Here is a 23,045-nt window from a genome sequence, read left to right as displayed (position 1 = left end):
GGAGTGTAGGAGATAGTTAGCAATGTTCCGATGGCGAGAGCCAGCTGCGCAACGCTGAATGGAAATGGGTATAGCAAGGTTATGTACCTTTCGAAGCGTTTCCGGTCAACGTGACGGCATCTCCAGGAGGGCGCCCACCTTCTCCGTTGCTACTCCGTCGTCCACAGTCCCCTCGTAACCCTGAGTAGGTTCATCCACGACGTTCTTCATCTGCATCTGCTTGTTCCACTGTTTGTCCTAGTCGAAGGGTGAAAACTCGGCGGCAGGTGGATGCCAACATGGTCGACTGCAACCATGTTACCAGTTCAGAGCACCCGGGTGGACGCCGCTTATGGCAATAGAGGATCCTAGAGGGTCTGGCACGTTTCGCGCAGCACTCTGATCAGCAAGACAAGTGCTTGCTGTGGTTTAGTCGATCGTCATCGAAGGAAAATCGAAGCATCGGGCAAGCTTCTAGCGGATGGGCTTATGTAGGATGATAAGCAATTTGCGTCTAAGAGCCGCATAACCTTAAGTGAGCATCGAAGCGACGCAGTGTAGCGAATCAGAGACATTTTCGAGATTTTGCTTGCAAATCTTTGTCGAAGAAATGGGTTATGTGCTGGAGCCTCAATCGGGGTGGGTCGGTATTCTGTGCCGACGGGCTATCGTTACTCACAGGCATATCGATGTAAGCGGTGTATGCATTGCTTGAAGTTACTACTGACGTGCTCCCGAGCCACCAAAGGACATCCTTTGGGAGGTGAATGAGAGCTGTTGAATCGGACTGATACAAGAGTCGGCAAAGGAACTGCCTTGGCGACGGATGCTTGGTGTACTCAGGTCATTCCGCTGTGAAACAAGCGGTTAGTTCGTGATCCGGGCCAGGGGCTTTACTGTAGAAGTGTAGCATGTGCCAGTGACTCGGAGTCCTGCAAAGATCCACAACGCGATGGTCTCGTCGTGAAAAGAAGGGCCGAACCCGGTCAAAAGTCGGTATGAACCTGTAGCTGTTCCTACCGCCATGTACAAACGTGCACGCGGGCGGCCTCCAGACCCCTCGCCTTTGCGCCCTGCGTAATCAAGAGAAAGCATTTTAATAGCCATAATGGTAAATTTGTGGAAGATGGAAGGCGCCAGCCGATGAACAAGCTGAAATACATGATCTTATGCCTTCTTGGGCTTCTTCAAGATCCCTTTCAGCTGCTTGCTGTCCTTTTTCGACGTTGATTTGCTGTCTGTGGCTGCCGCTCTCACCTTTGGCTTCTTCACTTGTGCTTTGGGCTCGTCGAGCACGTCTTCCGTGGCTACCGGCTTCTCAGCGACCTTCTCCCCCTTTTTCGACTTCTTCTTCGGGGGCTCAGCTTCGGCTTGCGCAGCCTCCTCTGGCGCAGTCGCTGTAGTCTTGGACTTCTTTTCCTTTTTCGCCTTCTTCACCTTCTCCTCTACCTTTGTAGCAACTTCATCCTTCGGCACATTAGGTGGTGGCAGTAATGCACCCTCGACCTTGTCCTCGATAGCAAGTGGCCCTTCAATCTTTGCCTCATCGATCGCCGGGGTGCCGTTCGCTTCAGGTTTCTTAAGCTCAGGCAACTCATACTCGTAGCCCAACTCCTTCATCTGGTCCAACTTCCTCTTCCTCTTCTCCTGAACCCTTCCCATCTTCCTCTCCATCTGCTCTTGGCTCTTAGGCTCCTCGGCCTTTTGCCTCAGAAGCTTGTGCTGCGGTATCCGCCTAAACCTCTTGTTCGCACCCTTCCATACATCCTCATGCAGCGTTCCAGCAGGCGCATACTTGCACTTCAAGATATGGCCAAACATGAGGTAGTTATCCATGGTGTCTGCCACAATCTTTGCTACCTCGTCGCTTTCAAACTCGATGAAAGCAAAGTGCTTGGATGCACCCGTCTTCTTGTTCCGGGACAGCCTGAGGCGAGTGATCGTGCCAAACTGAGAGAAATATTCCTTCATTGGTGCTTCGTAGAAGCCGTGTGGGATGCGGCCTACGTAGACAACACCTGGGCCATCACTCTTCTTCTCCTTCGCCTGGCGCAGCTTCTTGCTTGTCTTCTTGAACTGTGGAATTGGTGCCACTCGGCTTGCATCAAAGTTCTTATCTTCAGCTGGATCGTCGTTGTCTGAGTCAAAGCCAGTGAGAAGTGCAGGCGCACTGTCAATCTCCTCCTCCCCTTGGTCATCGTCGTTGCCGGCACCATATTCGTCTTCGAGCTCTTGGTCTTGTGTACGTTCTGCCTCAGCCATCATAGACTTCTTCTTGGACTTCTTGGTGGTTGCAATGGAAACGTCTTCATTGTCGCTGTGCTCAATCACGCCATTCACCCCATCCGCTGTCAGAGAAACAGGCTCTTGCTCCACGGCTTTGACCTCTTTCTTGTCCTTCTTGCCCTTCTTGGGAGGGGCGACCACTGGTTCATCGTCAAGAAAGTCGGCGGCTCTTTTACGAGCCTTCTTCGTTGGTGCTGTCGCCAAACCAGTGGGCGCATCAACCGACTCAACAGCAGGATCTGCCTTGACGTCGGTCTTTGAGCTCTTTTTGGCCTTCTTCGTAGTCTGAGCTGGGGCCGAAGTAGATTCGTTAACTGTACCCGTCAGCTGGGTCTCACCATATTGTTGCGCGCAAATGTAAAACACTGAGCGCTTGAAGACAAGAACTATTCAAAGCTCACCTTTTCTCTTCTTTTCAGCCATTGTTGCTTTCGCTATAAGATGCAGTTCCGACCTACAAATTCGAGGCACGAATTTCGTCGAATTATTTTCTCCAAGCGGAGAAGCTTTCGCATAGCACTTGTCGCCGCATTGCCTGCCGTAGTACGGATGACGAGCAGGGCTCAACACGATGCTCAGATATCGTCAAGAGTATGTCAGACTATCAAACCAGTCACATCACTATTACTTACTTAATCTAGTGTACGCTGAGACCATCAAGCTGCTCTATAGCACCGTGATCCGCTGGGTAGTTCCAGCCGATGCCATGACACCGTCCACCCGGTTCAAATGCCACGCCTTGCTTCCTCAGCATTTTCTCACAAACCCACCGGACAGTCCTAGCATGTAGGCTGCCCTGCTCGTCACCGCATTCCTCCTCGGGCTTCCTGCGCTTTTCATCCAGTTGTCCTCCGTCAACAGTGCTCACTCCACTAGCTAGCGCTTGGAAAACGATAAGCTGATCTTGTAAGAATTCGTCGACACACCCGCCCTTCTTCACCTCGCTCTTCAATTCCCTAACTACAGACTGACATGCCTGTTCAATGGACTTCTCCCGCTCCGCCGCATTCTTCGGAATACGTCCGGAGCCGAGGAAGTCTCGTCCTAGTCTCCAACCATTCTTCGTGCGGGCAACGACTAGCACGTACAGCCGTCTTGGGTCTCCTGAGTCTTCTACTTCCAGGACCTCGACAGTTAGTTCAGCTCCAAAGTGTTCGGCTATGGCTTGCTTCATGCCCTGCCCGAGCTTTGTCCTGCTGTCCTCATCGCCTGCCACTATGTGCACTGTGACCTTCTGGATATCACCCCTGTCCTTGATATCGAATGGTGGCAATTGGAAATTTGCCCCAACCGAACGAGAAATCTTGACACATACTTCACCGATCCTAGACGCATTGCCCGCCCAGCCTCGCTCCTTAACCACGCACTCGATCGCTGGCAGACCAATGTGATGCAAGGTTGGAAGGAGGACATGCTTGACATATTCACCAGACATGCTTTTAGAGACGTTGGTTCCGCCTTTCAATGTCAATTCGATGGCATCCGTCCCGCTCGCTACTTCATTACCGTTGTTCGGGCCTGTAGTAGAAGCAGGTCTTGGCTGCTGCATGCCAGTAGGATGCTCGAGTTTGCCAAAGATAAAGTAAGGCAGAATAGCCTGTAAGATCAGCCAGACACTTCCAGGGTTCCGCAGCTCAATGGTGTTGGTCTCGAAATCAGCCACAGCGTCCTCCTTCGCAGCTTTGGACTCCTTGTTACGGGGTGCAGCAAACCCCGGGATGAAAGTGACCTCACGGCTTCCAAGCTCCGCACCTTCAACATGGGCGTTGCATTGCTTTGCCAGATAGATCAGCGCAGCCAGATGGGATTCTTTAAGGCCGTCTTCCACTTTTCCGCTGCTACCTCGATTAGAGTCATGGCTTCTGCCTCCGTGAGCCCGTGCTTTGCCGCTTGGTTTCGATCTGCCCTGAGGTGCTCTATTGGCGCGAATGTTGTAAATGTGGACGGGTATGTCTGTTATGGCTGACAGGGAAAGCGCGACACGGACGAGCTGACCTCCACCTTCGAGAGTAGAGCCATCGAGGTCGACAGGCTTGATGTTAGGCATACTTGAACCAGAAATGCTAGTGCGATGTATCTTAACGTTCACTCTAGCGGCGGAGTGTTGTAGCAGCCTCTGTAACTGTTGATTCCAGACGTGACTACTTACTGGATTATGCGTTAGCACAGAAGACAACGTATGGCACCATACCATGACAACCGTGTGCGTTGACGTATAGTAGCTGGAAGTAGTAGATTTCTTATTGGTTTGTTTAGTATGGGGCAATGAGTCACTGGGTCGCTACTGCCTTCACTTGCACTGCATGACTGTGGTCATTCTTGGCACATTACCATATGAAGAGATAGACATCAATCACAACTTGCGAGTGCTCTCCAAAAGAGCAGGTGCTCGTGGTATAGTGACACTTGGAACCCGTGGTCAACATTACTCGTAGCATTCGGGGAGCGATAGCGTGCCTAACCTTTCTGCACAACCCTACATCAACAGTGTACAACGCGTTATGCTCACCTGTGTGCATGTTATCTAGCAGGAGTGGTTGGCCACTGTATGTTGATGCCTCAGCCTCATGTTGGCGTGCTCTTACTTGTACTCTGCTTATCCTCACGATTTACCACCATCCTCGTTTGTGTATTGAGTTATCGATAGAGCAACTTTTGAGGGGCGCTGTGCAACGACACGAGCACGGGGCTGGGCACTGGTGAGGCTGAGCCGTTGCATAGACCACATGACAATGTCTCGATCCTCTGCGAGCAAGATCGTACAGTCGAAGAACGAGTCGACATGGAGACCATTCGTCGCAAGGGTTGAGAGGATGCTGAGATGACTGCATTAATAATGAAGGAATCAGGCTTCCCCATGGACGACTTCACAAAGGTTGAAAAGGTCGTTTGATCGACGGACTTAGGCTTCAGTCCGTCCTAAAAAATGTTCGAACTAAGCATGATATGGGCTTTAAGCTTAGCTAAGACAAGTCTAGCACACGAAGCTTATTGATGAAAGTGGAATTAGCCCGCGCAGCAACCACTTTCCGAACAATGGACAGGGATTACTATGGAGTTATTGTACGAACCCAGCCGTACTTTAGTGCCGAAGAGCGAGTAAGATGAGAGCACGCTGTACGAAGTACTTGATGATGAATCGCTGTTTCAAAGGGTGCTCTCTTATTCAAATTGTTAATGAACTTCCTAACTTCTGAATAATATCGTGACATCCTCTCTCAATCCGAACGAAGCTGCAGGTACGCGACTTGATGGGTCAGGGCACGAACGACTCGCATAGTGATCAAAGCACACTTGACGGGCACGACATGGCGAATCATAACGAAAAGCCTACGCAAACGCCTCTCGATACGACCACGAACATCGTCCCCGACAACGAAAAGCATGATGTCGAAACTCCCTCACCAGAACCAGCAAAACCAGCGGGTGGCCCTCCGCCACCCCCCAATGGCGGACTGACAGCGTGGTTGCACGTAGTCGGTGGATTCATGCTGTATGTCATCTGCGTTAGATCCACTCCGCTTATAATTCTCATGTTCGACTAACATATAAAGCTTCTTCAACACGTGGGGGATACTGAACACCTTCGGTATCTATCAGACGTACTACGAATCAGGACATCTCTTCGTCGAAAATGCCTCGAACATTTCCTGGATTGGCGCCATTCAAGCATATTGCGTGCTAGTTGTCGGTTTTCTATCGGGTCCGATTTATGATCGAGGCTACTTCCGTGCTCTACTGGTGGTAGGCACCTTTGGAGTCGTGTTTGGGCATTTCATGCTTTCCATTTGCAACACGTATTGGCAAGTTTTGCTCGCACAGGGCTTCTGTGTTGGAATCGGTGCAGGATGTCTCTTCATCCCTTGCGTGGCCATCTTACCCAGCTACTGGAGCACAAAACTGGGACTGGCAGTTGGCCTTGCTGCAGCAGGATCAAGTGTGGGTGGTATCATCTACCCGATTGTGTTCTACAAGTTGGTCGATCAAGTTGGCTTCGGCTGGAGTACCCGGATCATTGGATTCATTGCACTTGCAACACTACTCATCCCGAATCTCGTCATGAAGATGCGCTTCAAGCCACCGAAGGCACGAGCACTGATTGACTGGAGTGCCTTCACAGACGGACCATACATACTTGCTGTCATTGCAGCGATGATCGGCTTCATTGGGCTGTATGTCATGTTCTTCTACATTTCATACTATGCCCAGGAGCAACGGATCACGAGCGCAGCAATGAGTTTCTATATTGTGCCAATCTTCAACGCAGCCAGCACATTTGGACGAACACTGCCAAATGCGCTTTCCGACAAGACGGGAGCAGTGAACTTGATTGCTCCTGGGGCTATCATCGTCGGAGCTCTGCAATTTTCCATGATAGGCGTAAAGTCCGAAGCTGCGCTCATCGTGGTCGCGATCCTCTTCGGCTTCTTCAGCGGAGTGTTCATTGCGCTGCCGCCTGTACTGTTCGTGGCGCTTACGAAGGACAAGACGAAGATTGGAACGAGAATTGGTATGGGTTTTGGCATACTAGGATTTGGTGTACTGGCTGGAGGACCGGGTGGTGGCGACCTTCTTGGGAACGGCCCAGGAAACTTGGATTGGACAGGCTTGTGGGTGTTTGCAGGCGTCTCTGGCATTGTGTCTGGCGTGCTCTTCACGGTGTTGCGAATATGGAAGGCTGGGCCAAAACTAATGGTAAAAGTATAGTGTGGATGGACGGGCAGGGTGCATAGCAGAGACATGATTGTATACTAGAACAAACATAGATTTAACGACTAATGACGCTGCGTTGACCCAGCTGGTTTCTTGGCTTCAGATCCTCGACACTTTGAACAGATTCCTGACTACTCAGTATGCTTCGAAACTCGGGCGTGTGTTGATCTGAGGACGTACCTTTGAACAGTCTCCGTTCGTCATCAATGCGTGGTGTCACTGGAACGGTTGCCGAAGGGAAATGATATAAATTCTGCAGCCACGATGAAACTTCGTCGAGATCGATCAACCTTTCAACAAGCGTCGGAAGGGAGAAGCCAGTGGCTGGGAACTTCTGGTCAACTCATGAGTCTAACATCAAAGTTGACTCAGTCCTCATCTCTCATCAGGGCCTCAACCTCTTCATTCTCTGCTGCTGTCCGCATCTGCAGCGTTAACCCCTGTTGCTCTTTAAGCCTGACTGCCATCCGCCTACCATCTTCCTGACCCCGAGCGACATCCGTATACCAGATTAATGGTATTGGCAAAGCGATCAACACAGCTATGAACCAGAAAGCAGGTCTGATATGCCCAGTCGTATCCACGATCTTTCCCACAATAGCAGGGCCAACGGCACTGCTTCCTTTATCTGTGATTGCAAACAGCGCGAAAAAGGCAGCTTCATTTTCAGGTGGAATAAGCTGACCAAAGCAAGAGCGGCAGAAGCTCGAAAGACCAGCCATAACGAAGCCAAAAATGAAGCCGAGCGGGTAAATTTCCCACCATTGTTGGAGGCCACCAACACTCCACGAGCGAACGAAAGGAAGGTAGCCCATGAGCCCATAAAGAGGAACGACCTCCATGAGCGCGAGACAGGCAACGATAGTCTGTGTGCTGGTCCAATGCATGCGCCTAGAGAGCATGGGGATCAGAACTGCGCCGAGGATGCCACTGACCATGACTGTGATGCTCAGGAGAGCAATTCCAATTGTGCCTATCTTAAGCTCAGTTCTAGCGAAGAGCACGGCTGTACCAGAGACTGATGCTTGTGCATCGGAAAGCAAAAACCAAGCAACCAGGAAAATCACCATCTGCTTCAGTTGTGCTGCAATTTTGACCGTCCGCCACAGAGAAGACCACGCGAAGCGCACGTATGTAACCGCTATCATAAACTTGCTGCCGTGCTGAGTTAGTCGTGCATCCTGAAGAGGAGGTCCTGGACGTTTCCGCAACCACATTGCAGTGGGGATCATGAAGGCAAGCCACCAGAGACCTGCTAGGAGCAGGATCAGCCGGAGCGGCAGGGTCGAAGAAATAGAGTCACCAAAAAGCTTCTTCGTGATTGCTAATATGCCAATGCCCAGAACCTGGACGAAAACTGCTGCGGTATATCCCAGGCCTACCGCATTGGAGGAGATCGTGGTCGAGATCTGCAGCTCTGTACTGCAACCATCTGCTGGTATGGTTTCACCAACGCCCGTTCTACCCTTTTTGGACGTGTCTTGGACTGAGGGATGATTTGCTGCCAGTAATGGCAGAAACGAGTTGAGGACAACAAATGACGACCCTAAACATGTCACGCCAATAATGACCAGGAGTGCTCCAACAAGATAGATAGCTGGCACCACGAACATGAAAGACATGCTCATTATGGCTCCAATCGTACCGAACGTCAGCAAGAGACGCTTTCTATTGCCACCGTAGTCTGCAAATGCACTGACTGAGACAAGCGTGAGAGCCTGGCATAGGACTGCAACTGAGAACGTATACATCGCAAAGCTCGCAGTCGTGACATCGGTACCGAAGAGATGCACCAGACATTGATCGGCATCCCTGGCGCCATCCGTGGCTCTCACTGCCAGTCTCCCTGCTGCGCCTGCCGCCGACATGCATGGTGTTGTCCGGTCCGAGTACAGAACGCCGTTCTCGCGTGCTAGCTGCTCTAGTGTGACAGGTAAGAATGCGCCGACTCCGACGACCGCGAAGACCTCGGCGGCCATGCTATAGGAGTAGAATCCATGAATTTCTCTAACGGAAGTTAGTGTTCGATCTTCATCCGACCAGGTTCGGCGCGGGTTAGAAGAGGTATCCTCGTCGTCCATAGTCACTGATTGTGGATTGGTTCATTCAGCTGTGCTTTTTTCCGTCTAGCGTTGCGCGGTGTGTGAAGAAGTAAGATTGCCTATGCTGGGTGGCTTCGTCTTCGTTCATCGAAGAGGCGCGTCATCTCGAGCTCGTGCCTCTGCGGCAACATGGCCCTTGGTCCATGAAGAAGCAGTATCGTATTGCTGGTTGAAGTAATTCATAGAACAAAGCGAACATTATTGGGAGTGTGCCAGCGTTATTGGCATCCGCAACATCCGCATCACGTGCAGCAAGCTTCGTACCAAGGAGGGCTTGGGGACGGGACGCCTTGAAACGGTCAAAAGCAAAGCAAAATCCTTCGCAATTTCCAGGCATCAAGCATTTAAAGACCTCACATTGCTCGCATTCTTTAGAGCGAAACCATGTACTTCTTCGAGCAGGGGTCTCAACTTTGAGCAAACAATCTACATCATCAAGAAACACAATGGACCACCAATCCAGCCCAATGTTTTCTCCCCGCCACATCCCTACACTCTTCATTGCCACGACTTTCACGTTCGGAGGTTTATGGCCATTCTGGAATCGAAGGGTACCAATGCTCAAGTTCGGCCTGCCAGAAAGAATCGCAAGCTCTCCAGAAGCGCAATCAGTCTTTATGGTTTACAGCTCACGAATGACGATAATGGGCGTGATGCTCTACACCTTCTGGCTGAAACGAATGTACTCGGCCATGGATATCATTCTGATCTGTTTAGGATGGGCAGGCGTTGCTGATGGATATGTCTGCTGGAAGGAGGGCGTGCCTGGCACAGGTGTGTTCAGACTGGTGTCTGGGCTTGTGCTCGCGGGGCTGGGGGCAGCAGGGATCACGGAAGGGCGCTGACAGGATCTGCTGGTGGACAGATTGGCATCTTGAGTAATGAGGACTCGTAACATCGACGCGAGAAGAAGCGCGTTCTATGGGAGTCCACAGCCTACCCGCCAGAGACTTCCAACTTTACCCTGCAAATTATCCGGCACCGATGATGAGCAGAATAGTCCGTCGTCAGACTTCGCAGATTTTCAAGAGACTCTTTAGCCGTGGGTAACCTTCTTGATGACTCCATCCTTGTCCGTGTGTATGTTAAGTCTATCTCGCCGTCAGCCAGATGCAGCATGAGAGTATTCTTAGCCTACCGATCCGGGTTATGATCCATAGTCATCATTGAGTCTCCTTCTACGACTCGGTGGTTCTGGGGGAGATCAGACTTAGCGAAGTTGGTATCATCGCTTGATCCACTCTCTGTGATTTTCTTGCCGGCGAGCTTTTGCATCCACGACTCGGTTGAGTTGCCGTCGGCGGAGTTGATCCCAGGTACGACTAGAGGCATTCTTGGCGCTAGTGTAGTTGTGTATAGTCTTCGGTGGATGTGGCTGATAAGTTTTGGTTGCAGTCGTGGGAACAATGCCAGGTTGTAAATGGCTGGGTTATATGCCGGAAGAGGACGGATTCAAGAAAATCTTGAGGTGTGGTCTTCAAAGTCGAGAAATTGTTTGTCGTAATATGTCCTGGAGCACGTTGTGATCAGTATGACAACAGAAGTTGATCAGGTAGACAGCGCAAACTGGTTGCCTGCCGGAGTATGACGTGGAATATTCTCCGACTGGGAGCACGTGACGGGCCATCAGCCCACCACGCCCTGGTAGGAGTAAAGACGACGGATGCCTGTAGTGCGTAGTGTTGAGATATAGATACGCAATTCATGACAGCTGTGTCTGAGCGTGCAGAGATGAATTGCATTAAGATTTGTCACCCCTGTGACATTTTGACTGATCATGTTAGCAGCCTCCTCCTACCCCCGTCCCTTGGGGGTAGCCTGACCTGAAAGCCACCACGCATGACAAACTGTTCATACACAGATACACCTGCCGTGTTAAAGTACAGGAGAATATGAAGCTGAGTCCGGGCTCAATCGTTGCCCCTCTCAGCTTCACAAAAATGCCCGCTAAATGCTCAGATGATTTCCCGTCCCCTAGGTAGAATCATAGAAAATCGAAATATGTACCCTCTCATGTCCGGATGGTTGCTCTTCATATGTAATCTCTCGCTGCCTTCTGCAATTCGATCATCCTCCAGCCTCTCGTCTCCGGGTTGCTGACCTCCTCCGGCAAGCGAGTCACACCAATTGCATAGGTAACCAGCTGCACGCGATCTTCCGTACCAGCTGCCAGCTCCCCAGTCTTCTTGTTTCTGTAGCAATGGACCTCTTGAGTTCGGCAAGTTATGATAAATACTGGGATCTCACCTGGCTCCAATAGTCGAGCATTGAGGATGTCAACATGTCTGATGTCAAGAATCTTGCCGTCACTGTACAGGCCATGTTTAGTATACTGTTCCATGAGCGCTGAGTACACCTGAAACTGGGCAGCACTCAGCCATTGCTTGAGAGTTTCCACATCACTCTTGACGTAGGCATCGAGTACCTCAGGTAGGATGTATTCTCGCATATCTCGAAGAAAGGGTTCCATCTGAAAGTTCGGGTCGATTTCACGGAATTTCTTGATGACCATAGCAGTTTCGTTCTCAGCAAAGAAACCTGAGATTCTGTCGGTGATAGATCGCGCAGTCGAAATGAGAGGGTTCTCGGACTCCTCATAGGTCGACCGCCATCCGCGCATCGATTGTCCTACTTTGGAATTTTCTTTGAAGTTGTTCCATGCTTCTTTCCACGCAGCATCTTTATGTACTGTGATATTGGTTCCGGCACTAAATATGTTAGACGAGACCACAGACTAGCATATACTGTACTTACTTAGGATCCTCCTCAATGTTTTCCATCTTCCTCGTCGGGTCTCTGGCATCCCTTTCGGCACGACGCTTCCTTCTTTCCTCCTTCTCGATCCAGCCACCGTACCTTGAGCTGCTTCCATCATCAATGGCTTGTTGTACACTCTTGAAGGCTTCAGTCTCCCGCACCGGCCTAGTTGCTTGTTCGATTCCCCTACCAGTCGCGTTGACACCTTTCCGAATTCCTTGCACGACAGGTGTCTCCCAAGCAAATGCAGCGCCTTTTCCGGCAACCTTGGCGGCTCCCTGTACGCCTCGGCCGGCAGCGCCGAAGGTCTTGTCGTACGCAGCCGACGCCTTCTTGACACCTTCCGACTCTCGAAAGTCTTGAACTTCGCCTGCTAATTGTTTTGTAGAATCGTTCCACTCTTTGCTAGCTTTGAGTTCGGTACTGAAGGTCTCTCTAAAGACCTGCCATGGCGTTTTGTCACCGTGCGGCGGTGGAGGAGGAGCGTCCTTCTTGTCTTTCTTCTCCTCACCTTCCTTTTCCGATTTGGCCTCATCTGACTTGGCATCTTCCGTTTTAGGCCCGGACTTATCAGATCCCTCTTGCCGCGGAGGATCTTTGATATCTTCTGAAGGCGAAGGATCAGACTTCTGCTGTGCTTGTTGCTGGAGTGTTCGCGGTATATGAAGAGATCGATTTATACTTGGGAGGAAGAGGGCGGCACGAGAAGGTGCATTGGGAGGAGTATGAAGCGCTGTAGGATAGAGTGTTGAGAGGTGCCCTATCCTTCGATACGCTGCAGTCCTCCCATACTGTGATGACTGTGAAGAGGCAACAGTCTGTATTGTCCTCACATACTGTTGGGAGGCGCTGGAGGGCACTCTCCTCGCGGTGATCATGCTATGTTTCGAAATGGATGAGCGCGCAGTTTGATGATATCGCGCAAAGGTAGATTGTTACAATGCGACAAAGGGGAAGCAAAAGGTGATGATACAGATGGCGGTAGGCAAAAATGTGTTGCTGAACAGCTTCGACGAGAAGCATCTGCGGAGGCCACCCGGACTTTGGAAATTCTGCGGAAGGAGCGACTGACCCAATACGGCATCTCTGCCGAGCATATCGCGCATGCCATCCGCGGCGCGAATATGCGAATAATCATGTTGGCACTTTGGCTCGCAACTCGTGTGCGGTCACGATATCAGCACCGTGAAAGCATTGCAGAACCGAAGTGAAAGCGTATCGCCGTGATGGTTATCTCGCATCTCCACCAGCAAACGATAGCATAATATCTGCTTCCATCCTCTCCGACCTAGACTTTCCACGTCAACACATGTTCAATATCCGGCTTTATGTGGTAACGATCTGAGCAGCTCAACATGGCTTCAACAAAGGATATACACGACATAATGGGCATGGGTGGTGGCCCTGTCCAGAAGCCAACAAACAAGAAAAAGAAGAAAGTCGTCGAAGCTCAACCACGACTGTCAGGCATTTCGCGAGAGGTACAAGCCTTGATGGGGGATAGTGTCCCACCTGTGCAGATAGTTGAAGCACCAAAATACAAATCAAAGCCTTCACTCGCAGCAAAACTTTACAGGCCGCGGCATTGGGACGAGAGACCATTTACGCCGGGCGCAAGAGCAGACGGACTAGTGCTGAACCACTGGAAGAGAGCTACCGCATTGCAAAGATCTCAGCAGGCGAACGGCGATGTCGCGATGGCTGATGGTGAGCAGCAGAAAGAGATATTGAAGCCCGAATATCAGTTCGAGGACGAGTTTCCAATGGAGAAATGGGATGTTAGCGTCCGTGTGCCACAGTATACCGAAGAACAGTACGAGAAACACTTCAACACAGATGACTGGTCGCGCGAGGAGACCGATTATCTCATGCGACTCGCTTCGGAATATGACCTTCGCTGGATTCTGATATCTGATCGCTATGATCCTGGAGAGGTCAAGCCACCTGCCAGCGAAGCGAACGGCGGCGAAATCGCAAAGTCTTATCCGCCGCGGACGACAGAACAGCTCAAGCTCCGCTATTACCAGGTGGCTGCTCAAGATCTCGAACTCAGAACGCCGAAGAGCAACATGAATCCTACAGAATTCCAGCTGTGGGAGAAAATGCGCAACTTCGACGCCAAGACAGAAGGCCTCAGAAAAGCTATGGCGGAAAAGCTCTTCGAGAGAACCAAAGATGAAGCAGAGGAGGAGCGAACCCTTCTCGAAGAACTTCACCGTATCACCAAGAACGAAGAAGAATTCATCAACATGCGCCGAGATTTGTATGCGAGGCTGGAAGCCGCACCCTCACTTCGCCGCAACGAGCGAGGTGAAGAGCAGAACATCGTCCTTAGTAGCACAGGCCTGAGCGATTTGCTCAGCAGGTTATTTGCCAAAGAGAAGCACCTGAAGAGACGTGCTATCCCCAATGGCGAAGCTAGCGCCGGCTCGGCAACAGCGCAGACTCCAGTAGATGGCAGAGCCCGTCAGTCCACAACGCAGCGAAGGGACACTATCGAGACAACGACCTCAGAGGCTCAAAAGAAAGGCTCTGTCTCTGCTCCAGTACCGAAGCAACTCAGCAAAGCTGAAGAGGAGAAATATGGCGTTACCCATCCAACAGAACGTCTCACTAGTGGTGTCTCGTTCCGCCATGAGAAAATCAATAGAGTCACGACTGCCAAATCTCAGGTTCAGACACAGAAAATCAATACTGCACTCGGTGAGCTTGGGATACCTGCTCGTCTGAGCATGCCCACCGAGAAGGTCTGCAAAGAGTTTGAGAGGCTTGTCGGACACATATCATTATTGCTGGATGCTAGAAAGACCCTCACGCGTGTGTCTGAGGAGGTCAAGACGCTTGAGGAGATGAGGCGGCAAAGATTAGGCGAGCCCGCCCCTAGCGGCGCAGATGTTGCTAAAGGGGACGACATGGATGTCGACACCCAGAACGGCACCCAAAACCAGCAAGTACAATTGTCTGAACCAGAAAAGGTTAACGGCAGGCAAGCCATCAATTCGCAGGCCCAGAACCCAGATGAGGCTGGAACAGCAGAAGGCGAGCCAGGTCCGGCAGTCGACGAGGACGAGGATGCAGAGGCTGAAGACGATGTCGAAGCGACGAATATTGAGCAGACACAAATCGAAGAAGACGACGATCAAGACGACACTAATGTCATCGACGACTCCATGCTTCAGAAGAACGACGTAGAAGATGACGACGATGAGGCCCAGAACGACGACGATGACGAAGCGGATATCGGAGAGGAGCAGGAAGGCGACGAGGAGGACGAGGACGATGATGAAGGAATGGCCGCTCTTCGGCGTGGCGCTGAAAATGATGACGAGGAAGACGAAGATCAGGATGAAGAAGATGAAGATGCCGAACCTGAAGCTGAGGACGATGAAGAAGATGAAAACGAAGATTCCATGGCACAACCGAATGGTGCTGACTCGGATAATGATGACGAAGATGCCGAGCAAGGAGCTGAGGGTTCGCAGGATGTCACTATGAACGAGGTCGAGCCCGCCGAAGACGATCCGGATGTCGATGCTAGAGATCGAGATACACAAGGAGGTCGACCTAACTCAGCACGCCACAAGAGAGGTGCAAGTGTTGTATCTGATGCATCGGGCACGCGAAGCAATCGATCTGGTGATGGGATGAAGAGGAAGAGATAGGCTCCTTCTCAAGAGTCTCCATTCAAGAAGCGAAAGCTTTGATAGATTTTCCAGAAAGCATGCATACAATCATGGGTGGATAGGATAAGGGAAAGGTCTGAGGAATTTGTATGAGTTTGTGGTTCATCTACCGAATATCGCAAGCAGAACATCCTTACTTATCAATAAACAGGAGCTTCGTTCACTCACCTCGTCACGGTCCCACTACCGGCCCAACCACCCTTCTCCAGAATCCGCTATGAACAAGAAATTGTGATGCTGAGCCTCATTTTCAACTCTCCAGAAAGCATGTGGACAAGTTCTGTGTGTCAATATCTTGCACCGGTAACATTTATTAGTTGAGCAGGCCTGAACGGGATCTGATGTGCTGGTATACGGCTAGTGAATGTTGTACGATGGGAGGGAAAAAGCTGTGGAAATTGAGTCTTGAGACATGAATGTTGAGCATGCGATCTCCACCCGGACATTCAAATTGGCCGCGATTATGCTTGGAGTAGTCCAAGAAGCGACCGTACCTCGTTAGGAGTTCTAAGCCTAACGTGCGGGCCCGCAATGATCATTTAGGCGTACTCTTAGGCTTGAAAGACGCCTAAGGCTACGGTCGCTTCTTGGACATCTCTAAAAGCATTTTCGCGGCCACTTTGATCGTCCGGGCGGAGGCGATGTCGAGAGACCGCTGGCAGGGTAGGCTTAAGCAGGAAGTTCATTAGTGCAAAATAGCAGGCTGCGCTACGGTTGGGAGCAACGCAGTTGGAGCTTTACCCCGGATTCAACCCCGCACGAACTACTGCTTGCGGTGGAGTGCCTAAGCGCCTTGAGCCTCTCTTACGCGTGCTTCGGGTTGCGTGGTTGTTGCGTGACCGTCACGAGACCACTGCAGTCCCCCAGAAGGTCCGAGCTTCGAGGAGGGGCTCGTGCCTGCTCTGTCAGATTGCTTCCCCTCTTATCTTGCGACCTTATTCGACTCTATACACTCTCTCTCCTGCGTGCAAGCAAATCGGCTTCGATCACAATCACCAATCATCCTCGTGAAGACTTCACTGGCACTGACAGTAAGCAAACGCTCAAAACCTTCATTCTGGCTGCCTGTCCCTGCACACAAGCTGACAAAGCTCGTTGCTTTACCTCAGATTCGTCTCCCAACCACAACATCCATCACAACAACCACACACAATGTCTGCAGACACATCGGATCTGACCAAGGTCGACTCGGCTGTCTCTGGTCTCTCGTCCTCTCCCACAGAGTCTAAGATGCAACCACGATCTGCTCGAAAGAGTAGTAGTTATCCGGGCGTGTTCAACATCAATGACCTTGGTATGTGTTAGCACATTCGATGCTACTGTAAACACACTGACATGTCTTGTTAGAAAAGGAAGGAACCAAGATCGAGATTGCTTCTGAAACACAGAAGTTGAACTGGTATGCAGGGTATGACCAAGTGCAGACAAGCACGCTAACAGCTCTACAGGAAGCTGAACGAGTCTGTGAACAACGTGGACGACCCAACGGTGCTCAAGAAGATGCTCACCACACCACCCGTGAAGAAGATCGACCTCCACTTTCCCCTAGGTCTCGAAGTATCAGCAAGGAACCTCAAAGGTGTCACAATCAAGGACGCGCTAGAGGCGATACACAAGCAGTTCAAGAAGAAGGTAGAACGGCCAAATTCCCGTTTCCCACGTCAATGCTGACCAATGCAGGCTGACGATGAGCTCGACGCACCATACTTGAAAGGCTTCGAATGGGACCCCGAGGAGTCATGGACCAGATTAAAGGTACATCAGGCCCAGTCAGGCGCTCCAGTAGCCAGTAAGAAGGAGAAGAAGAAGAAGGGTGGGGACGAGTAAGCACTCCAAACTGCAACATAGCAGACCTCAAAACGAGTCCGCTCTTTGCCTCCATGACAGCAATTGCAAGGCTTGTCACATCAATGGTACCACCGACAGCGTGGTATGCTCAACGGAACATGGTTGCATGATTAGCATCAGCGCCCATACCTCGACAACGTTAATGAAAGAGCTTGAAAGCAGAAACGGCAAAGCACCCTCGTGTGAGCCGTACTCGCACATACAAACTTTACATGAAGGTGCCTCCATATCGCTACCTGGTGATGTAGACTTATTCGAGACAAGTACCCAAGCAGCAAGTTTTCCATCGATGAAGAGGCAAATTGCATGTGAATGCCTTGCTGCCTTCTTATCTGCACGCGCCAGTGGTGTACTCCGTACAAGCGGAAAAGCGCGTTGAGCAGTGCCTTTGCACCACTCTTACTACGAGTTGATCTTGTACGACCCAATACTATATGAAGGTGTTCGACCGCCGGGTCAGACGCCGGACAATCAGCTGATGGACGAGTACTCCGTAAAGATCGCGAACAAGGTGAACTACAAAATATTCTTCAACACCAAGCTGTTGTCCTAGATTATACTCTGCCGGTTCCTCTTGGACCTCACGTCTATGTGCAGACCACGGCATTGACTCATATCATATCGATTGACCATAACCGTTGCGTTTGTTACCGCTCTAGCTTCGATCCAAGATGGGCTCAATTGCAGTCGAAGACAAGCAACATACGCAACTTCCTGTTATTGACCTATCACCATTCCTGCAAAGTTCATCAGACCAAGAAAGGCTTCATAGTGCGGAAGAGCTGGTGAAAGCATGCAAAGAGATCGGTTTCTGTTTCATCAAAGGACACGGCGTCCCCCAAGACAAGATCCAAGAAGCATTCGCCGTCTCAAAGAAGTTCTATGCTCTGCCGCAAGAAGAGAAGATGAAAGCGCCACATCCACCCGGATGGGCTGTTCACCGAGGCTACTCTTGGCCAGGTCTGGAGAAAGTCTCGAATGCTGTAAGTGAGAATGATGCAAAAGACGAGGCAGATAAGTTGCGGGAGGTGCAAGACTTCAAAGAGAGCTATGAGGTGGGATCCGAAGATAACCCAGACATGCCGAACGTATGGCCTCCAGATGAGGTCTTGCCTGAGTGGCGACCTTGCATGACTGCTTTCTACTGGACATGTTGGGAAGCTGCGCAGAACATCTTGAAGGCACTTGCTCTGGGGCTCGGCATTGAAGAGAAGCTGATGATGGAGCCTCACAGCGGCCATCACAATCAGCTAAGGCTGCTTCATTATCCTCCGATACGCGCGAGCGAACTGCAAGGTGGTAAGTTCGCAAGGATGCCTGCTCACACAGATTGGACAACGATCACAATGCTGTTTCAGGACGATTGTGGTGGACTCCAGGTCGAAAGCCCGACGCAGCGCGGCACTTTCATTGATGCCGACCCGGTGCCTGATACTTTGGTCCTGAATGTTGGTGATCTGCTCATGCGATGGAGCAACGGTAAGTCATTCGTTTATGCTGGTAGTGCCTGTCTCTGATTATGCCAGACTATCTCAAGTCAACACAGCATCGTGTACAACCACCCCCACTTGAAGATCGCTACGAAGGCGAACAGAGGATGACTCGAGCGAGATACTCCATACCGTACTTTGTGACCACAGATCCCGATGTGACCATTGAGTGCTTGCGTCTGCAGGATGGACGTCCACCACAGTACGAACCCATCACACAGAGAGACTATTCCGACATGAGGGCGCGGATGCAATACTGATTGAAGAAAAAATAGGATGTATTTATCTCTCCATAGATATCATAAGAGAATCATCCCGCATAGCTCATTAACCTATCTATTGTGGTCCGTCATAGCTCCTTCCTGGGAAACTGCCAGTATCCAGCGTACTCACCACAGTGTTGTTGCCACAAGCCGCAGGGTAAGCATATCTAGTGACATTCTCAAACGTGTATGAGTTGTCCGTCGAGTTGAGCAACACGTATTTGTACTCGATGGGCACGCCGGCGGGCACCCAAGCAGGAGTGAACCACTTTGGTTCTGGCGTCGTGTAGTTTTGTGTTCTCATGACCTCGATTACTTTGTCGGTATCATCTAGGGTGTTCCCCAGGAAGCTAGTGTTGCCAACGATGTATGTGTTCTCGCCCGGGCCTGTAACCCACAAAAGCTGGAAAATCACTTCTGATTCACAGTCCTTGGTGACATTTGGGGCGCCCGCCGCGAGCGCTGGGGTGTACTGAGTTGTGGCGTTGTACGAAGAAAATTTGCACGTGTCCGGGATATTGTTGGCAAGTGTGCTGTTCGCACCCCATGAAGGAGGAAATTGGCTATTCCGTCGATCAATGGCCGTGACGAAGGCCGCGTAACTCCAGGTTAAGGCAATCGCCGACAGGGGTTCTCCCGACGTCTTATTGATCTGCTCGTTGAGAGTACCATTGGCTGGCGTATATTGTTGCACAAGAGAGACGAATCGGTCGGCATAGTCGGTCATGGCTGAAACCAGGTTTTGCACGTCGGCGTCCTCCCCATATGTGAAATCCGCGGTGGCATTTGGGTAGATATCTTGCCAGAACGCTAGGGAAGTCTCGTCAATCGTAATGGCCCCCTGCTTCGAGAATTGTGCAGCTGCGTCATAGAGCACTTCGGCAGCGGCAAGAGTCGTAATATACCACGGGTTACCACCGTAGTAGCTATCCTCTGGATAGCGACCAGTGAGGACTGCAGCAGGGGCCGTAGCATTGTGGTTGATTGGGTATAGGTCGCGGAATGAGTCAACCCAGACCTTGTGGGTTGCAAGTATTCGAGAATTACACGGCTGGAGGGCACCAGCATCGCATGATGCGTTTATGTCGAACGCATGCATCGCGCCCAAGATGGGGTCGGCATTGATCTGAGATCTTTCGACTTGGTTGGCATTGATATTGGCAAGGAGGTACCCCCCAGTCTCGTTCCAGAAGTTATTGGCAAGAAAGCAGGCGATTTGGGGTGCCTGCTGAACACATGGCTCACATGTTTTATTGAGTCGCTCAGCCCATATGGCGCCCTCCACGAGTGCCCTATGCTGGGCCACTGTTGTGAATACAGAGTTGCCATTGACTTCCTCCCAGAGGTCATAGCTTGTAGTATTCCAATATTGTGCCACATATAGCAAGTCATTGTAGATCAGGGGCCAGTACACATTACTGACTATCACTGGCGCATTAGGATTTCGCTGGAAGATGGCTTCGGAGATTTCCATAAAGGTGGCCGCCCGAAGTGCTGGACCATCGTTCTGGGGTCTGTTCACACATTAGCCAGAGTCCCCGAGTATGCTTGGTTTGGTTTTGTAAACTCGGGAGGACGCCAGTGCAGATCCGGAACTCATGGCGAACACATGAAGCGGCTGCCAACCCTGCCACTCAAGCGACTGCAAGCGGCCAAATGGTATGTCGGCATGAGCCCGGACCCGAGCAAGACAAGCCATATCAAACGACAATGTTAACACGTACCTTCCCCAAGCACCATTGTATCTTGTCCCATTACTGTAGAACTTTGGTTCACCCAGACCTTGACCGGCTGGCCACAAAGCACCTGACGGGTTGGTGACCGTCTGAAGTTGAGCTTGTGCTCCGGTGTATTGCTCGACAATGACTTGCAGGGAGTTGTTGCCAACGCTCTCTGTGCCAAAGATCAATTCATCAGTGACCATCAACTCAGTCAGCGCCGAGTCTCTCGTCCACGTAAAGAAGTAATCCGGGTTAGTTGTACTGGGAGATGCGACGACGAAGCCTTCACCGGCAGCTTCGACGATGTTGTTGTTTGCGCCGCCTATATTCTGGAGGGCACCCTCTAGCGAAATGTTGAACTGCCGCGCAATGTAGTCCTCGAGGGTCTGCCCTTGACGGCTTTCGAGGACAGGATGTGCTGAAGCTGCAACAGCTAGAGCTGCGAAGATCGCTGTAGACACCATGGTGGTCGAACCTGATGGGAGTAGTGGCAGGTCTGCAGAAGTTGAGCGCAGTTTCGTTTGGGTCCTCACGACTATTTGATACCTGCTTTGACAGATAGCTCAGCTCCGCTCACGTTGGACTGACCTCATCATAGCAAGGTACTTGTGTGGCACGTATCGCCGACATGCAGGTGTGCAAAGCACTAAAGACCGACGCTTAGCGGAAAATGCTGTATCAACAAGGATGAGGTCAGAGGCGTGCGAAAGCATTATCTCGAAGAGGATTAGCTTGCGGGCATCTTGGGGGACGCCAGCCCAATATGGGTATGATAGTCAGGTACCTACTACTACCCCGACCGGCACGCACAAACTTCGTGACAAAACTGCTGCTCCACCATAGCTCTTGATCGACAAACATTGGTCGGCCCGATACTCTTCGCCAAATTGACCGGGAAGACTGCAAGAGAAAATGCAGCCGTGGCGCATACGAAGAAATCAGATAATGTGACAAGGCTCACAGTTTCCGACGCAAGCGAAGCTGTTCGCAACGACAAGGGGTCGCGTTCACCAAGCCGAGAGGTAGCCGATGCAGATTGTAATTACAGCGACACGGCACATGAATCTTGCCATGTAAGCCAATCTGTGCTCGAAACGAGACATGAGTGATTGGGTATAATCACACTTCCTGCATGTTCTGATTCACTGTTTCAGTCGCGATTGCTGAGCATTTAATGTTGTTGAGGAGAGTTACAGTCCGGTAATGCCGAGGAGGGTTCGCTTCGAGAATAAAAATGCTCTTCCTGCTCGAGACTTTTGCCGCTGCTCAGCATAGTGTGAGCAGCTCACAATGCCATGTCTTGTTCCGTTAAACTCATGGCGAAGTTGCACAAATATGTTCTGAATACGTATGCATCACGTTGATCGGCTATGGGATGCGGGCGTCCCCCGGACGCACGGTCTCGGTCTTTTGAGCTTACCTTCCTGTGGAATGCAACACAGACCACATGGTGCCGATAGCAACCTCCGAAGCCAGCCTGAGATGAGAACACTTACTTCGACCAACCGCGTTGGCAATGAACGCAACTGTCAACAGCGTTGGCGGTGGCCGGAAGCAGGCTGAATAAGATAGGTGAGCGCGATCATCTACGGGATGTATAAAGACTATGATCCTATGTTCGACTTACCTTGGGAGCACGCAATCCTTGACTACTAGCATCATAAACATCGTCCGAAGCCACACGCTCTTTACAATCGTCAGCACTGACTGATCCGAAGCACTGTGCCTGTTCAGACAACAGCTCATCTTATCAACGCTAGTCGACATGGCTACTGCATCGAGATCCTCATCGATTCCACGCAATTATGGTTCAACACAACTCAATTTCACATCTTTCGACTTCGATTTCTCCAACACTCAGACACTCGTAGACGCACAAGCCAGATGGCAACAACCATATTGCCAAGGCGCAACACCCTGTTCGGAAACCTCAGAAGAAAACGAAGATGACAACGACATAGGGCTCGAGCTGTGCTACACGCGGTCCAACAGCTCGTCGGGTCGTATCTCGCTCTCACAAGAGTCTAGGAGTAGTGCTCGCAGCGATGGACAGCGAGCAAGTTCACCAAAAACAAGAAGGGATCAAGATGCATTTATTGACGACGTGATCGAGAGATTGAGTGCTTACTCATTGACTGCTGCGAGGGAAGAGCGACGCATGAACAGAAAAGTTTCGGCATCCAGGACTCCAGCAAGTGGAGAG

At 51.0% G+C, this 23,045-nt stretch overlaps 11 protein-coding genes across 11 annotated transcripts; 5 read left to right on the top strand and 6 right to left on the bottom strand.

Annotated features, from left to right (window-relative positions):
* Positions 1 to 1,146: 1,146 nt before the first annotated feature.
* On the bottom strand, positions 1,147 to 2,688 carry NOP15 (nucleolar protein; the record flags this gene model as incomplete). The annotated part of the gene is made up of 2 exons (XM_064869040.1): positions 1,147 to 2,579; positions 2,667 to 2,688. The coding sequence occupies 2 exons, from the start codon at positions 2,686 to 2,688 to the stop codon at positions 1,147 to 1,149; spliced, it is 1,455 nt and encodes a 484-aa protein (XP_064734537.1).
* Positions 2,689 to 2,902: 214 nt separating this feature from the next.
* PMZ80_000589 (uncharacterized protein) lies at positions 2,903 to 4,312 on the bottom strand (the record flags this gene model as incomplete). Its single annotated transcript, XM_064869039.1, has 1 exon — positions 2,903 to 4,312. One exon carries the CDS (start codon positions 4,310 to 4,312, stop codon positions 2,903 to 2,905), a length of 1,410 nt encoding a protein of 469 aa, XP_064734536.1.
* Positions 4,313 to 5,573: 1,261 nt separating this feature from the next.
* PMZ80_000588 (uncharacterized protein) lies at positions 5,574 to 6,972 on the top strand (the record flags this gene model as incomplete). The annotated part of the gene is made up of 2 exons (XM_064869038.1): positions 5,574 to 5,758; positions 5,820 to 6,972. 2 exons carry the CDS (start codon positions 5,574 to 5,576, stop codon positions 6,970 to 6,972), a joined length of 1,338 nt encoding a protein of 445 aa, XP_064734535.1.
* Positions 6,973 to 7,346: 374 nt separating this feature from the next.
* PMZ80_000587 (uncharacterized protein) lies at positions 7,347 to 8,957 on the bottom strand (the record flags this gene model as incomplete). The annotated part of the gene is made up of 1 exon (XM_064869037.1): positions 7,347 to 8,957. The coding sequence occupies one exon, from the start codon at positions 8,955 to 8,957 to the stop codon at positions 7,347 to 7,349; it is 1,611 nt and encodes a 536-aa protein (XP_064734534.1).
* A 569-nt stretch (positions 8,958 to 9,526) lies between these two features.
* PMZ80_000586 (uncharacterized protein) lies at positions 9,527 to 9,925 on the top strand (the record flags this gene model as incomplete). Its single annotated transcript, XM_064869036.1, has 1 exon — positions 9,527 to 9,925. The coding sequence occupies one exon, from the start codon at positions 9,527 to 9,529 to the stop codon at positions 9,923 to 9,925; it is 399 nt and encodes a 132-aa protein (XP_064734533.1).
* Positions 9,926 to 10,116: 191 nt separating this feature from the next.
* On the bottom strand, positions 10,117 to 10,412 carry PMZ80_000585 (uncharacterized protein; the record flags this gene model as incomplete). The annotated part of the gene is made up of 2 exons (XM_064869035.1): positions 10,117 to 10,171; positions 10,219 to 10,412. The coding sequence occupies 2 exons, from the start codon at positions 10,410 to 10,412 to the stop codon at positions 10,117 to 10,119; spliced, it is 249 nt and encodes an 82-aa protein (XP_064734532.1).
* A 700-nt stretch (positions 10,413 to 11,112) lies between these two features.
* TIM44 (protein translocase subunit) lies at positions 11,113 to 12,715 on the bottom strand (the record flags this gene model as incomplete). Its single annotated transcript, XM_064869034.1, has 2 exons — positions 11,113 to 11,788; positions 11,835 to 12,715. 2 exons carry the CDS (start codon positions 12,713 to 12,715, stop codon positions 11,113 to 11,115), a joined length of 1,557 nt encoding a protein of 518 aa, XP_064734531.1.
* Positions 12,716 to 13,192: 477 nt separating this feature from the next.
* Positions 13,193 to 15,499, top strand: SWC4 (swr complex subunit; the record flags this gene model as incomplete). Its single annotated transcript, XM_064869033.1, has 1 exon — positions 13,193 to 15,499. The coding sequence occupies one exon, from the start codon at positions 13,193 to 13,195 to the stop codon at positions 15,497 to 15,499; it is 2,307 nt and encodes a 768-aa protein (XP_064734530.1).
* A 1,173-nt stretch (positions 15,500 to 16,672) lies between these two features.
* PMZ80_000582 (uncharacterized protein) lies at positions 16,673 to 17,347 on the top strand (the record flags this gene model as incomplete). The annotated part of the gene is made up of 4 exons (XM_064869032.1): positions 16,673 to 16,814; positions 16,868 to 16,919; positions 16,969 to 17,152; positions 17,201 to 17,347. The coding sequence occupies 4 exons, from the start codon at positions 16,673 to 16,675 to the stop codon at positions 17,345 to 17,347; spliced, it is 525 nt and encodes a 174-aa protein (XP_064734529.1).
* A 692-nt stretch (positions 17,348 to 18,039) lies between these two features.
* On the top strand, positions 18,040 to 19,118 carry PMZ80_000581 (uncharacterized protein; the record flags this gene model as incomplete). Its single annotated transcript, XM_064869031.1, has 2 exons — positions 18,040 to 18,847; positions 18,895 to 19,118. 2 exons carry the CDS (start codon positions 18,040 to 18,042, stop codon positions 19,116 to 19,118), a joined length of 1,032 nt encoding a protein of 343 aa, XP_064734528.1.
* A 76-nt stretch (positions 19,119 to 19,194) lies between these two features.
* Positions 19,195 to 21,306, bottom strand: PMZ80_000580 (uncharacterized protein; the record flags this gene model as incomplete). The annotated part of the gene is made up of 2 exons (XM_064869030.1): positions 19,195 to 20,635; positions 20,846 to 21,306. 2 exons carry the CDS (start codon positions 21,304 to 21,306, stop codon positions 19,195 to 19,197), a joined length of 1,902 nt encoding a protein of 633 aa, XP_064734527.1.
* Positions 21,307 to 23,045: the final 1,739 nt, after the last annotated feature.

Source organism: Knufia obscura (genome assembly GCF_036327395.1).
Source record: "Knufia obscura strain CCFEE 5817 isolate CBS 148926 chromosome Unknown scaffold_1, whole genome shotgun sequence".
NCBI classification, from domain to species: Eukaryota; Fungi; Ascomycota; class Eurotiomycetes; order Chaetothyriales; family Trichomeriaceae; genus Knufia; species Knufia obscura.
This window is presented reverse-complemented; position numbering and strand designations above follow the sequence as displayed.